This window comes from Mercenaria mercenaria, unplaced genomic scaffold, assembly GCF_021730395.1.
Source record: "Mercenaria mercenaria strain notata unplaced genomic scaffold, MADL_Memer_1 contig_1064, whole genome shotgun sequence".
NCBI classification, from domain to species: Eukaryota; Metazoa; Mollusca; class Bivalvia; order Venerida; family Veneridae; genus Mercenaria; species Mercenaria mercenaria.
In genome coordinates, this window is record NW_026459036.1 from 2,141 (window position 1) to 16,810 (window position 14,670).

The following is a 14,670-nucleotide window of genomic DNA, read 5'->3' on the forward strand; positions in this document are numbered from 1 at the left end:
GAACCGAATAAGAGTCATACCTCTATCAAGCATTCTTTTCGAACAAGCTCCCTTTTTTGATTGACTCATAAAACAGTATAGCTTTTCCAGCAAGTTGTAACAACTTTAAAATATGTAGGTTTAAACTTAAATTTGCGTCATAGCTGTCAAGATCTACGAAAATTGCCGAGTTTTCGGCATCATTGCCTCGTTTTCGTTTCAAACAAGCGCAAATATGATCACATGTTAATTAGGCTAATTATAGAAAATCGATAATCAGTAGTGACATGGAGACTCCTTCAGATTTCCTCAGGCGTTGATAATATCAGAAACACGATGAATGCCAATTAACACTAATTAGCGCAAATCAAGTAGCATCTTTAATGCATAAATATTAGATATGATTTCTTCTGACAAAGCACAAATATTATCAACGACTTCCCAGGCTAGGTCTCCAGGTCTAAATTCAAGGTCACACTTAAAGGACAAAGGTCAGGTAAAGAACGACTTTGTCCGGAACATTTCTTCTTCATGCTTGGGGCATTTTGATGTAACTTGGCACAAATGTTTAACCACGACTGAGGCACCCTTGTTTCTAGAATTATTTCCCTTTATTGTTACTATAAAAAGCTTATATTATAACTTTTTATTACTGGCCAAAGGGAAAAATCGAGACCACTTGTCTGTGGTACAACATGCATGTTACATCCAAATTTTAGATGCTTTTCTACCTGATAAAGAGTTTTATGTGGATTTATATTATGTAGATTTTTTAAGTATTAACTTGCTTTTGTTTTTACTATAAATAAATTATATTATAACTTTTTTATAATTAGCAAAACATCTGTATGAAAATTAAAAATGCAGGTGCTAGTGTAAAGAAATTTGCTATGATAGGCGTATATTGTGACATTCATGCACCATTGTTTATGTTTGTAGATGTTATGAAACAATCAACAGCTGTAGGATTTTGTATATGCAAAAATTAATTCAACTGTTTTATTATAACATATTGTATATATATTACAGTATTGTTTATACTGACAGGTATCAGTTCATTATGTCATACTGCAGCAGAGAAAATTAGGGGACTTTGTATTGCATGGCAATAATTAATTCAATTGTTAAATCAACTTATCCAAGGCTTAACGCTTAAAGTGCTGAGAGAATTTAATTGAAACTATACACAAGTTATTTTATGTTATGTTTTACATCCCCTTTTAAGATTGATCGTAGTTGCTGAGAAGCAGACAGTGTATAAGAAGTTTCCTATTCCACTTATCAATCGGCTGGAAAAACATTTTTTGACCATCAATACAATGTTAACCAGAGAGCAACAAGATTTAGTGAAGACGCTAGAAATCTGGACAAAACAATTCAGTCAACAGATATGTGCACCATATAAACAAAGGTATGACGGTTTTGTGATACTTTTCCATTTCTTGCTTTTTTTCTGAGAATACAGTTGTAATATTTTACTATTGTCTTTTTACTAATGATTTCAGAATAAAATATTCATGTACTTTCGGCATCCGGAGATATATAGCCTTAATGCGACGGATAGCCATAATGTCGAACTCATTCATTCAATTTGTCGAACAGAAGCAAAAATGGATATCGCTCTAACGAGTGTAAGAAAGCGAAACGGACTTTTAATCAAGTCGTCTAATGTTTTGTTTGGACTGTCCAAGTACCGAAATAATGTTTTATAAACCTGAAGTAAAACCTTTATTTAGGCAGTGTAACAAAAAATACAAACTTCAAATAGGAACTATCTATTTTAGATATATGTGTAGTTAACTGCACCAAAGTACAAGGACTGAAAAAAAATTATTAAAATATCTTTTTCTGAAAAAGAGTTATTTCAGCTAAAAAGCTAAAAAAATGATCCCGGTAAAATATACGGAAAAAATGGAGACAACTCCGCTCAGACTTTATGGTAGGCTTAGGTGACTATTGACCTAGAACCTCATGCAAGCTATGCACTTTTTACCTCTAAGCAGGGAAAAAGTATGCTTAATTGCAATCTAAATAGAAAACTATGTAAAGATCAAATAAGTTAATGCCCTAGGGAAAGTGAGACATTTTCTGTGGTGAAATTTGTCAATAAACAAACGATTTTATTTAAAAAAGGCAAAACCCACAGACTTTCACAAGGTGAAAAATGTTGAAAAGGCTACTGCTGGAAAGAGAAAAATCTCATCTATCCATATATATGCGTCGAAGTATTGGAAAAATATCTAGAAATATGAGAAAATGGAAGAAATCAATTTCAGGACTGTAAGATGCATGACTGTGTTATCATGCATAGCATTTAACATAGATAGGTTATTTTTCCTTTGCACTGATATAACATGGACAGGATTAGAATAAACAAACGGTGTTCACTCAACAATTTCACTATATAAACCGATTGTTTCCCTTGGGTAAAGAAAGCTAAGGGTAAGCCACTACTTTATTTACGGATCAAATGCAATTTGCATGAATATTGATACGTCTATTTTAATTCTTTCAAATAATATTCCATGAAAACATTTAGCTTGTGTTACATATTCTTGGTATTCCGTAAGACAAGAATGCGTCCTTAATAGACATTCTTGAAAACAACGTCTAACAAAATGAAATGGAACGTATATGATCCGCAAAAGTAAGAACAAAAGGTTTTCACATTAGTAGAGATGTAAAGGTGTAATTACAGTAATATGTAAGAATTACCAGGAAATCGGATTGGAAGGCATGAGAGGATTTGTTGAAATAAGCGAAATGATGTAATATTCTGATTTATTCATTTAAAAATCACTTTAATCTATAAAGGGACAACAACGAGTTAAACACCAGAGTAGAGGATGCATTCATTGGCTATCATGAAGATACATGCTCGTCAATTATCCTTTGTATATGCAAGAAAAACGAAAATATGAAGGGTGATCCAGACTTCGGTTCCAAGGTAGAGATTATATTACTAATACTAATCTTGCAGTAAAAACTTTACTCCGGATACTATAGCTTATTTTGGTCCAAAAAAAATTGTGTGTTAGAGGTTATTTTAGAGCACGAAGTTCATCTAAATTTCTGTTTTTCAGAGCTCGGCAATATAGAAAAGTATTAATCGCAACGACATCCAAGAATGAAGTATTCACTTTAAGTCCAGGACGTGTATGAGAAACAATTCTAGCATGCAAAAATAAAAGATAGTACATATTAAACTGTCTGTCAAAAGTTTACTTTTAAAAATGACGTCACTTCAGGTGCATTTCGATACTTTTGTATATGTGCTTTAATTGAAAAAGTCAGTTGCAATCTTTAGATACATTTTATCCTAATTTCACAAGATCATAATGAAACAAAATTCATAAAATGTCCAATGATGAAGAACTCTTAGATGAAACGATTTGGCATATGAACACTTAATTCATTGAACATCTAAAAGTATATAAAGTAAATATTCTTAAAATTGAAAACTTAAAGAACTAATTTCAAGTCCTTACTTCGGCAGAACTACCCTTACAAAATGCCTTATCTAGAACTTCCACCCCACATCTAATGTTATTATGAATTAAATTTTAACATATTAATGAACATTTCGTGGTAAAACATATACTCATCATTTGTATCATTATCATGTATACCATATAGTTTGCTTATGTCTTGCAATCCATTCGGAAGAAACAGCATCTTGGGTCATTCCTGGTCTATTTTACTTAATACATAAAAGAAACAGAAATTATAAAAATGCTATAGAATTATATAATCCCTCCATTACAGTCCCTAATTTACCTGCGATGAAACAGAACTAGGCATTGGAGCATATCTATCTTTGTAAAATTTGTCGGAGTTAAGTTATGTCATATAACATACAAGCTTTGCAAGGAGCAGAACATGATCTATTGTGAATATCATAATGGATGAATAATTTATTTTTTGATTATTTACGTTATGCTTCAATTTTACAGTGTACGTAAAGTAGATTTTTTTCGTCGAAAGAATGATATCAGGTCACAGGAGGATGGTAAAATCGTTTGAAATGAATGAAAATGTAAATACTTAATGAATAAAACACACATATATCTGTACATATACATGGGTAGAGAGAATCCATACGAACCGATCACCATCACATAGATATTTTCTCTTCGAAAGTTAAATGGATCTCAAATATTCATTGAATTTATACAGATAATGTGCACTAAGGGATAAATTCAGAACAGTTGACATTCCCATACGTGAGATCCGCGAGGAAACAAGTTTGCATTATAAATAATTACCGGTGTAAAAATTATACGAACCAGTCTCCACAATTCATGGAAAAAATATATTGTTGACAGCAAAACTATTTCCGTATGTTTATTCTTCTCCTAATCATAGGCACAAAATAATAACCAAAATAACTCGGAGTTGTACACAGACTCAAAACATTTGAATACCACGTTTGCCTCTTGTCATCTGCCTATGATTCTACAAAAGAGAGGAATTCCAAAACTTCTTCTTTGAAGTAACATTGATTGGCTTTTACGTAAATACGTCTCCTGATGATTGTTTCAACCAAGATTTTGTAATATTTTGTCGTATATCGTTCATTTTAATTTGTGTCAGGTTTTGAAAGAAGGGAAGACTGTGTTGTTATGGAGTGCTACACCAGATTCAGTTTTAAGACTGAAGCACAGTAATTTGCCAACAGAGGAAAAGGCCCGGTTAAATGATTTGTACTTCAAAAAGCAGGCACACAAAAGTCTTATGCAGTATCTGAATCAGTTCCTTTTTGTTAAGGAATTAAGAAAGCAAGTGTTTGTACAGGTCAGTAATTAGATAGAAGCAAGTGTCTCCAAGAGTTATAAAATGTAACATATAAATACTTCAATGTATAAGTATACGCAAGCGTAAGATATATTATCTATTATTTGCTCAGGATATCATAATAGAAGTGTTAAAATTAAGTAATTTTCGGAGCAATATCTATGAACTGTAAAGATTTTTACCGATACAAATGAACTCTTCATATCTCATGGGTTAGAATTTAACCTTAAAAATGTAAGTTATGGTTTATTTTTGAAATTATTTACAGATAACCACCCACTCCAAGCTGCTGACCTTTGGGCACAAAGAGCAGATAAGCATGGCAACAGGTGTGCATGTTGATAAAATACTGCTACTGGAAAATCTGTCTTCCTTTGATACAGAGCAGCAGTTCAGTAACAAGATCAGGTATGTGTTTTACGCAATCTCACTTTTTAAAACCTCCCTGTCATAGTTATACTTTTACAGTCATTGACTCGTATAACATATGCAAACCTGGTTCATGCTTCTGCTGACCGTAGTGAAGTATGTATGACTTTATAACAAATTTGTTATACATTGTACAAAATGAATGGCAAGAAAGGTAAGGTAAAATGTCGTAGAGATTAGTTTTATATGAACGTTGGTTTTCTACTTGATCTAAACATAATTAAAGATAAAGTACTTACACTATATGGTGTGGTGATGGGGAGGGTCAAAGTATCTCAGAATTAGTAAGATGATTTGACAATTTCAGTCAGTAAAATAGCAAAAGAAATATTACGCTAACCCCGCTCGCCTTAAAGTAATTTTTAAAAAATAAAATAACGTTGGTCAGACACTTAACTCGAACGATAGTTTTAACACTAGCTTAACATACATAAAACTAAAGAAGGTTAATGCATGGTGGTTGATTCTTCTTTTTAAAGGTGCATCATATCAGTTGCAAAAACTTGTATAACTATAACAACTTTTATCAAAAAGTCTTTATTTGCAAATTTATACTGACATACGATGTGGGTTTTATATCGAAACACGAAAATTGGAATGATTCATATCACACAGTTGATTCAAATAAACGTTGTCGAACCTTCCTTTTTGCCATTAGTAATGTAAGGGTAATATTCTTCCCTACCTATCCCATTCTTAAGACGTAGCCCCCTTTCCAATGCTCCAAAAGATATGTTGACATAATGGGTGTGTTTTAGCTGTGTAGACCTTGTAGAAAAAAGGAAACAATTTTTGAAACACCTTTCTTTTTGGGCAGTACTTTTCTGCTTGTTAGCTTAGATTTTCTGGAAATTTACGATGTATAGATACTTTTGTAGAAAAGAACAAATCTTTTAAGGATGTACGAGAGTTATTTTTCAGGATATCCGCCATTTTGAAAAAAAAAATGAATATTTCTTTCAAACAAAATCTTTGTCCAAAATACATGCTAAATCATCAAAATAAGGTTCCGCTTCCTATTTCTGCCGGTATCGCCTTTATCTGATGTGAGATGAGCAGTGGGGTTAGGGATCGGTAATTTCAAATGTCTATTCAACTAGACAGAGCCTGGTTCTACAGTTTGTCTGACAGATACATATAATAATGAGCTACAATTAAAATTTTAAAAAAGATCAATTATATATTACCTAAAAAGAATCATAAAAATGAATTAAATATATCAAAATTTATAAGTTCTCACAGGTTTCTGCAATTTTAAAAGTAATAAATGACAATCGTGCTGGAATATGGTACACAGACTGTGTATGACTTCAAATTTAATTTATCCCTTTGGTATTTGGCCTTGACTTCAACGCAGTCGAAACATCCAAGAGGTGAACACTGCAGAGCAGTCTGACCTTGGTATGGTCTTTAGTAACTGAAAAATACCTATCCCAAGAGCTTATTTGATAAATGTTTTTCCAGCCTTTGAAAGAAAACTAGTCACAAGGACTTAGATCTGGTAAATATTCAGTTATTCTGTTAGGAGCAGTGATATTGTGCGATCAATAGAATTCTAGCACGTTTGAACCGATATTGGCCTTTGGCTCCTCGGTTAACAATGCGAGGCATTATCGTACAAAAACCTTCTTAAACCCAAATGTTTGGTGAGAATCTCACGAGTTCTCCCCGTTGACGTGCCAAGAAAAGACTTTATCTCGTACAACGTGCACTTGGAGTCTTCATCATTCAGAGGTCTTAAAGCAGCATTGTTCTTTAACGCTACTTCTGTATTGTGCAGGCGAGGACAAGACCTGTCTTTAAGGTCTGTCTGAGCATTTTTAATTTTACGTACTAATCTGTAAACAGTTCTGTCTGATATTGCAGATTTCCCATATGAAATATGCAGTCCAGGAAGTATCTGCCTTGCAGGTATTTCTTAAAGACCAACGTACTTAAATGTACGTTTTAATTTCAGATTTCGTCTCTTTTCCTAGCTACATGCATTTTGCTTATTGTTTATTGAGAGTCATTTTTGTATCAATCCTGTAAAACACAAGATTCTGGCATGTCAAACTTCTACGGAAGCGCGCGAGTATCATTATTTTTGAAATAGCCTTAGATGCACGTTAACCTCAACTTTTATCTGTAGATTGTTTGGTAGACTTAAATATGTTTTTTACCGTTGGACATAAATGGGAGGGTAATTATGTTAACATGTACAAATAAAACAGATTTGTCAGTGACATTTATTCTTGTGTATATATATCATAATATATCCGAGTATTTATAGTAACCTGTAAGATTTGAAATCCCTATAACGTTGGGTGGGGTATTATGTGTTTATAAAGTAGCCTAATTTTTCAATTTCATATAATTTCTGAAATGCATAAAAGTGTGTGAAGAAAATGCTATTTTGCTCTTTGCTCTAATCTGTTGCGAGTTCACTTAATACGAACTCAATTGATACGAAGTTTCGGATAAAACGAACAAAATCCGAATTTCTCCGGCCAACTCCTTCTATTTCCTTTGTAAAATTATTTCGGTAATAGCGAACTCGCTTCATACAAATAATCGCTAGATACAAACATACTTTGGAAGTCCCAATTAGCTTAAATGTTATAATTTTCCACATTTTGAAGTCGGCGGCCATTTCGCCCTTGTTACGCTTGATCATTTAATAGTTTGAACCTGTACAGCGCTGATATTTAATCGAAGTGATTATCACATGTAATCGTTAAATACAAAATGAAGGGAACTATGTAGTAAATAGTTTTATTATTTACAATCGAGTCCACGTAATAATGTCTTTTGGCAATTGAGCGATGTTCACTTTCATGGTACTTCCATGAAAAATATTTTCATTGTACGTGTAAGGGCCATGTAGTGTAGAACATGTAACAAAAATTGCTACGCCTAAAGCTGGCATAAAATGCATTGACGTTTACACGTAGTTCTATGTATCTATATGTGCTATAAACACTTGATGCCTAAAAAAAGTTTCAGTACATTTGTATTTTAAAATTTAATTTTCATATAGTTTTATTTACGTATATAAGTACGACTTTTGATGAGTAATTTCATTGTAATCTTAATAGATTACTTAGTCAGTTTAAAACTACATGCATTCACTAGTGTATTTTCCGTATATCGGACGATTTTCAACGATGATACTGCCCAACTTCCTCGGACAAATTATCCGATGAGTCATACATTCGTTTGATACGAACATACTTCAATGGTCCCGATGCGTTCGTATAAAGCTAGGTCGACTGACTGTTTTGTTCTTCTAGCTTAAAAAGAAGGAAAACATTCTTAAAAGCCGAAATAATTCGATCATACTGAAAGGTATTCTTAAGGCTATATACCAATAAAAGAAATTGTTCTTTGTTTCATATAAAATCCAGCTACTTCAGAACAATTGTGTTACAGTTTCTAGATTTTCACTCCGTCGTAGACCTATTTTCCACAACATATCCATATATTTGCTTCAAAAAAACGAAAAAAAGGGGGTGTTGAATAGTATCCAGAGAAATGCAAGTCAGCTGAAGTCAGGTACCCTCATATTGCCGCAGTTCAGAAAGCGGTCCGCAGAATAAACACCCTACATTCGTTTTCAAGTAAACAACTCGAAAACATGCGAATATTAGCATGAAAAGTGTCCTATTTGATGTAAAATTCATTCCACGAGTGAAATAATGCCTATTTGGCCCCCGATTTACGCGGAAATGCGCGAAAAATTAGGATCAATTTATTAGGGACTTCCTTCGACACCACGGAAACACATTTTTGACCGAATTACTGTAATATAAACTTAAAAGAAGACAAAGCAGATATGGCAGTATATTGCCAGTCATATGTCAAGATTAAAGCTAGAACTACGATGAGAATTTTTCTTTTATGATTTTTGATTATCAATTCAACCAGTTTGAATGGAATAGTATATATGGCCAACAAATATAAACACTTGAATATTCAAAACAAATAAACAAATATTTCACAGGCATCACCTGGCACATGTCAACAAAGACGCGAGTCTGATGGTGATACAGTGTGATTCTGGAGATATCAATGTCAATTTGATAGCTTGCGCGAGGTATTGTGTCTTGGATGAACTTGAAAAAATGAGAGAGGACATTACAGCTCCAGTGCATGTAGTTTTTATTGTTCAGCTTCCAAGAAATGCGAGGTTTTCAGGGTTTCAGGTAAGAAACAAACTAGAACACAAACATTTAAATCTATACACACTGCCTCCTTTCTTTTTAATTTCTAAACTCAATGTAATGGACAACATAGGTAACGTTACTATATACATTTTATTCATGAGATAAAAGTAACAAAATGTATCTCTCAAATTTGAATGAATCGGCTGATTTGATATTCAATATTGCACGTAGTTTTATTCAAATATGCTTTTATAAAGTGTGGAGTCTGGCATTCTGTCCATATCGATGCTTTGCTTCCTGGGGACATTAAGATGCCGGACTTAGAAGATATGATTGGGAGATCACCAGCAAAGTTATGTAGGGACGCCGTTGGAAATTCTTTTGACATCGAACAAGAAATTGGAAAAGAAAGGTAAGACATTATAAAGTAAAGGTGTCCGTAAATAATTGTTACAGTTATGTCCGTTGAAGTACTGTTCGGGCTACACCTCTATAAGCAAGTGCCTTTCTTTCTAAGGCAGTCTATTGTTTATGTTCTAAATAATCGGATTGTTCAAGTTTGTCTGCCTAGTTTTGTCTAAATACAAAACTGCTGCCTCTGTTTGTATGCTGTTGTGACCGAAATTAGTAACATATAAGCCTACAAAACCTACGAACGGATGATTAAACATTTTTCTACATTATCAAGCATAAATAAGAAATGAATAAGATCTCTCAAAAGATCATTAGGAAGCATGGAAAGCAGAAAAGGTATAGCAGTATCGCTTTGTCTGTTTGAGATGTAATGGAATGTGGACAGCACATTACGGCCCCTCGCACCGGCTTGTGCAAAATTCATCTATAATAAACTCAATGACCCAAAAGGGCCAAGAAATATAACAAACAAGCACAAATGTTCATCAGGCAAAGCCATATTCAAAGGACTCAGCTGCCCATACAAGCAACCTATCGGGAAATATCGGTATGCGAAACAGTGAACATGTATACAGTGGCTGAGCACATGTACGCTTTAACACAAACGAATGCCCTGCTAAAGAAGCTTATTGATAATAGCAATATTACTAAGATTAAAGTCTTCGACATTACTCTGGCGAATCTTACTAGCTGTGAAATATAAACCCCATTAATTTTAGCAACGGGAACAATCGATTAATGGGAGAAAAATTGAAAATATCAAATTTAAAGTCATCTCTCATAAAACTTAGTTAGTTAATAAAGATATAAATCAAATTTTTCGTCGTAGGGAAGTTCCAGTACAAGAAGAGGAAAGTGAAGGCCTAGATATTTCCTCTATATCTGAACGCAGTGATGCGGTAACTGATTGCATGCAAGAAAAAAGTAATGTTGGAATAGACAGTCAAATACATTTAGATGACGTAATCATAGATTTCAAAAACGTTGATCATGATATAAGTGAGGGTACAAATCGTCAGCTTAACATGAGGGCGCTGTTAATGTCATGTGTACAGGCTGCACTGTCTATAGTAAAGGATAAAGATGACAATTCAAGTAGAGAGACCGACAGAGTGACTTTACTACTTAAATTGCTCCACCAAGATGACGAAGAAGGTAACAGTAATTGTTTGAGTGTTTAGATTTAGGCTATGTTAACATATTGATATTTAACTGATCTTATTTTGAAGAGTTGCTAGAACAATGATAAATAATGAAGTAAAAGAGAAGCAGGGCGCGGACGGGGCATGCTACTGATCTATACTGGCTCATAGGTTCTCGTCTTCACTATGAGCTAACCTAATAAAAATAAATAAATCTAGTTCGCAGTTATAAGTAGGTATTATATATTGGGGACTAGGGGGAAGAGTTGAAAGCTAGGGAAGCTAATCCCGTCTCGTCTATTTCTAACTGCGCTTATTTTGAAAATCAGCTTATAACGTCACCCTTGGACGCGGTGCTTATACTTGATTGTTGGTGGATTTTTATAAGAGATAATGAAAGTTGTCCCTGACTATCAACAAATTGGATAAATCAAAACTTATGTTTGTTGCGAAAGCAGCTAACATCGGGGTTAGTCCAGAAAAGCGCATGCTAGTTTTTTTTACTGGAACCCCGAAGACAGCACAGACAAGCCCACGGGATTTTCTCTGCTTCTGGCAGCGAAATTTCCATTATGGCCATAAGTATTTTTCTAAGTTTGTTTGTTGTAAATATGAGAATCTTTCTAAACATAATGACAATCATACAGAAATAATTTGCAAATTTGCACAGTGTGTGAATATACTTCAAATTCAGTTTATCTCTTCGAAGTTTCGCCCTTGACATCCCGCACGTCCGCAGTCTAGAAATCAAGGACGCTTTCGAGCAGTCTCCGCTTTGTATGGTCTTAAGTAATTATAAATTACCACACCCAAAGTACTTTTTTACCAAGCAAGCTTCTAGTCAGTCTTTGAAAGAGGAAAAATCACAAGAACTGGACTCGGTTCTGATGAATAAGCGGGATGATTAAATTGTACCACTTTTTAATCTCTCAGAAACTTTTGGAGGGTATCAGTTGTGTTAGACGCAACGTTGTCATGGTTAACTGGAGACCGCTAAGACAAGTCCTTTGACACATTTCTTTTTGTATTTTCGTTACACAGCTTTCATTTCCGGTGACTGACTTCCTTACTGTGAAAAAATTCGTACAGCATTACCCTTCAGTTAAAGAAGATGAAATACACAAAGCTTCTGACACTTTCAATTAATTTTGCAATACCTGGTCACCTTTTCGCAGCCACTGTCGGTTGTCAACGTGCTGTTGTGGCTTATGCTGTTACGATAGTCAAGTATTAATATCAATAATATCCATAGATACAAAGTGTATGGGTGTTATAATAAAGGAGACAACATGTCCGTCTGTCCATCCATCCGGTTAGTCAAGTCCGTTCCATATCTTCTTTACCACTGAGAGGGTCATCATAAAACTCTCAAGATGTGCAAAGGGTACAACCCAGGTCACTAGGCCCAAGGTCAGTGTCACACTTGGAAGTTGATGGTCATTATAGCATAACGCCGTGTCTGCTCCATATCTTCTTTACAACCTGAAAGGATTTTCATGAAATTAGCATCGATTTTTACCCTAATCACGCCGATATGCGGGTACATCCAAGGTCTCTAGGTCTACGTCCAAAGTCCAACTTAAAGATCAAAGATCGAATAACTTTATTTGTTAATATCCTCTCCATATTTTCTAAACCACTATAAAGATTTTAATAAAAGTTACCTCAATCATTAACCTCCTCAAGTCAATTTGTAGAATGTACAAACAAGGTCATAAGCTGTAATTTCAAGGCTACAGTTACAGGTCAAAAGTCATGATCAAATCATTTTACTTTCCCTCTATCGGAGTGGCATCCGGGAGTATTAATTGCCTTCTGTGATAGAAATACTTTTTAAGCTGGATATTAATTTCGTAACTATGTGTTAATGCAAAAGTCAATGTCGAACTACAGTAAATGTTGCTTTACAGCACGGAACAAGAGAACTTTTCTGAATGGTGTCTGTCGCTTTATTGTTAAAATGCTGGAAGAAAAGGAATCTGCAACAGTTACTGGTATATCTGAAGATTGGATAATTGTTGAAGCTGCAAATGTAGACAACATCAGCAAGACGGGGACGCTCATGTAAGTTATGGACATACATGTTTCACCATACCTTTGATTTAAAAATTGAAAATGACATCGAAATAGTCATATATGTATGCTGTAAAAGGTGATAAAGCTAATTCCACGTGTTTTTCTTGTTGAAAATTGCTTGCCTTTTTCATTGACAAATAAATATCCGTTTGTTATTGCTTTAAACTAGTGTATAAATAAAACAACATATCAAACAAAAAACACTACGGCACTGTGAAATGTATGAGTATTATACACACTACAATTAATAGAAAAAAACACTGTTTAAACCTTGTTCAAATGTAATCAAGACATATACATTCTTCGAAGCAGATATACATAAAAATGTGCAAACAATAAAATTTATCACAGGCAGTTAAACTGTCACCGTGTTAATAGGGCTTGTAATGAAGAAGACCAAGAGCGAAAAACATTTGTTATATATTAGCTTACCATAGGCGTGAAGAATAAGCTGAAATAATATATCGGTCAAAATTTTCTCTCTTATCTAGGCGTTCCTGTGTACAGATTCTTGAAAGTAAGGTGTCGCCCATTTTTGCAAGCCTCATTGCATTTTTGGATACAAATAGTAATTTGAACCTGCTGGAAGAAGTTGAAAATACATGGAAACGGGAACTCTGGCTTGCTCTCCTTCATACACCAGAATCTCTGAATTTACAGGTTAGTTTGTATGAAAATGTAATTGCAGGCCATGTGTTTAGTTTTTGTTGTTATTTTCGTTTTAGTTGTTAATCAAATTATATAAAATCTTACAAAGATTACTTGAAAACGTTGAACGAAACAAACGTAAAATGAAATCAAACTCAGGTTTAAAGTTAATGAAATGTGCAATAGGGTTTAATGTTCTGTATATGGACTTACATACTCTTTGAAATGCAAACATTTTAATTTGGAAATTATAAATTTCAACATTTCAAAATGATCATTTTGATGTTTGAATCTCATGTTAAGTAGGAAATTAGTTTTCTCGAGGTATTTAAGTTATACTTTATTATGCTATCTCAGCATGGGGCATGGTGAAAAACATTGCATATGCAAAACAGTTTTAACTGGTTAAGATACCCAAGTGCAGGATAAATAGTTTACCTTTGTTTTAATACATACGGCTTTCATATAATCGAATGAACAAAGAAAAACACTTTGTTTGGCGATTGGTACACAATCAGCACTTATTTCAATCTAACGGAAACAAAAAAGATATGTATGTTTAACAAACATGTATGGCAAATACGTTTGCAAATTCACAGTATGCAGATATGAGACACAGAAGCCAAAACGAAGTCATGGTCATGACAACGGGCTACGAAGGTCATATATTCAGTGCACGAATGCCATTCTCATGGTTATTGATTAAACAGATCACTGAAGTTCTTAGACTGAAATACCCAACTGAACATGGTAAGAAAGCAGTAAGATCGTTTAAACATACTATTTCTAATACACCAATGCATCTTTTCGTAGGAAATGAACGTGTAGCCACTGGTATGGTAGACGATTCGATGTAACAAATAACGATTTGGCCAAACCTGGGTGTAAATGTGAAATTATGTAATTTTACATTCAATTGATTGGTAGTATACCAAAAAGCCAAGTGAGAACTATTGTTATTGATTCACTTATGATTAGTTGAAATACAAATGTATTTACTATGATTGTTTATATGTGATTAGGAATCGGTTTTTGCAAAGTGG

At 33.9% G+C, this 14,670-nt stretch overlaps 1 protein-coding gene across 1 annotated transcript in view; it reads left to right on the plus strand.

Moving 5' to 3' along the window:
* Positions 1–1,204: 1,204 nt before the first annotated feature.
* LOC128551411 (E3 ubiquitin-protein ligase rnf213-alpha-like) overlaps positions 1,205–14,670 on the plus strand; it is a gene marked incomplete at its 5' end in the record, with an annotated part of 57,350 nt that continues 43,884 nt past the window's right edge. The window contains 10 exon segments of the mRNA XM_053532261.1: positions 1,205–1,390; positions 2,794–2,926; positions 4,573–4,773; positions 5,042–5,181; positions 9,185–9,386; positions 9,605–9,759; positions 10,591–10,916; positions 12,814–12,967; positions 13,471–13,639; positions 14,227–14,377. Coding sequence (XP_053388236.1) covers positions 1,205–1,390; positions 2,794–2,926; positions 4,573–4,773; positions 5,042–5,181; positions 9,185–9,386; positions 9,605–9,759; positions 10,591–10,916; positions 12,814–12,967; positions 13,471–13,639; positions 14,227–14,377 — 1,817 coding nt within the window.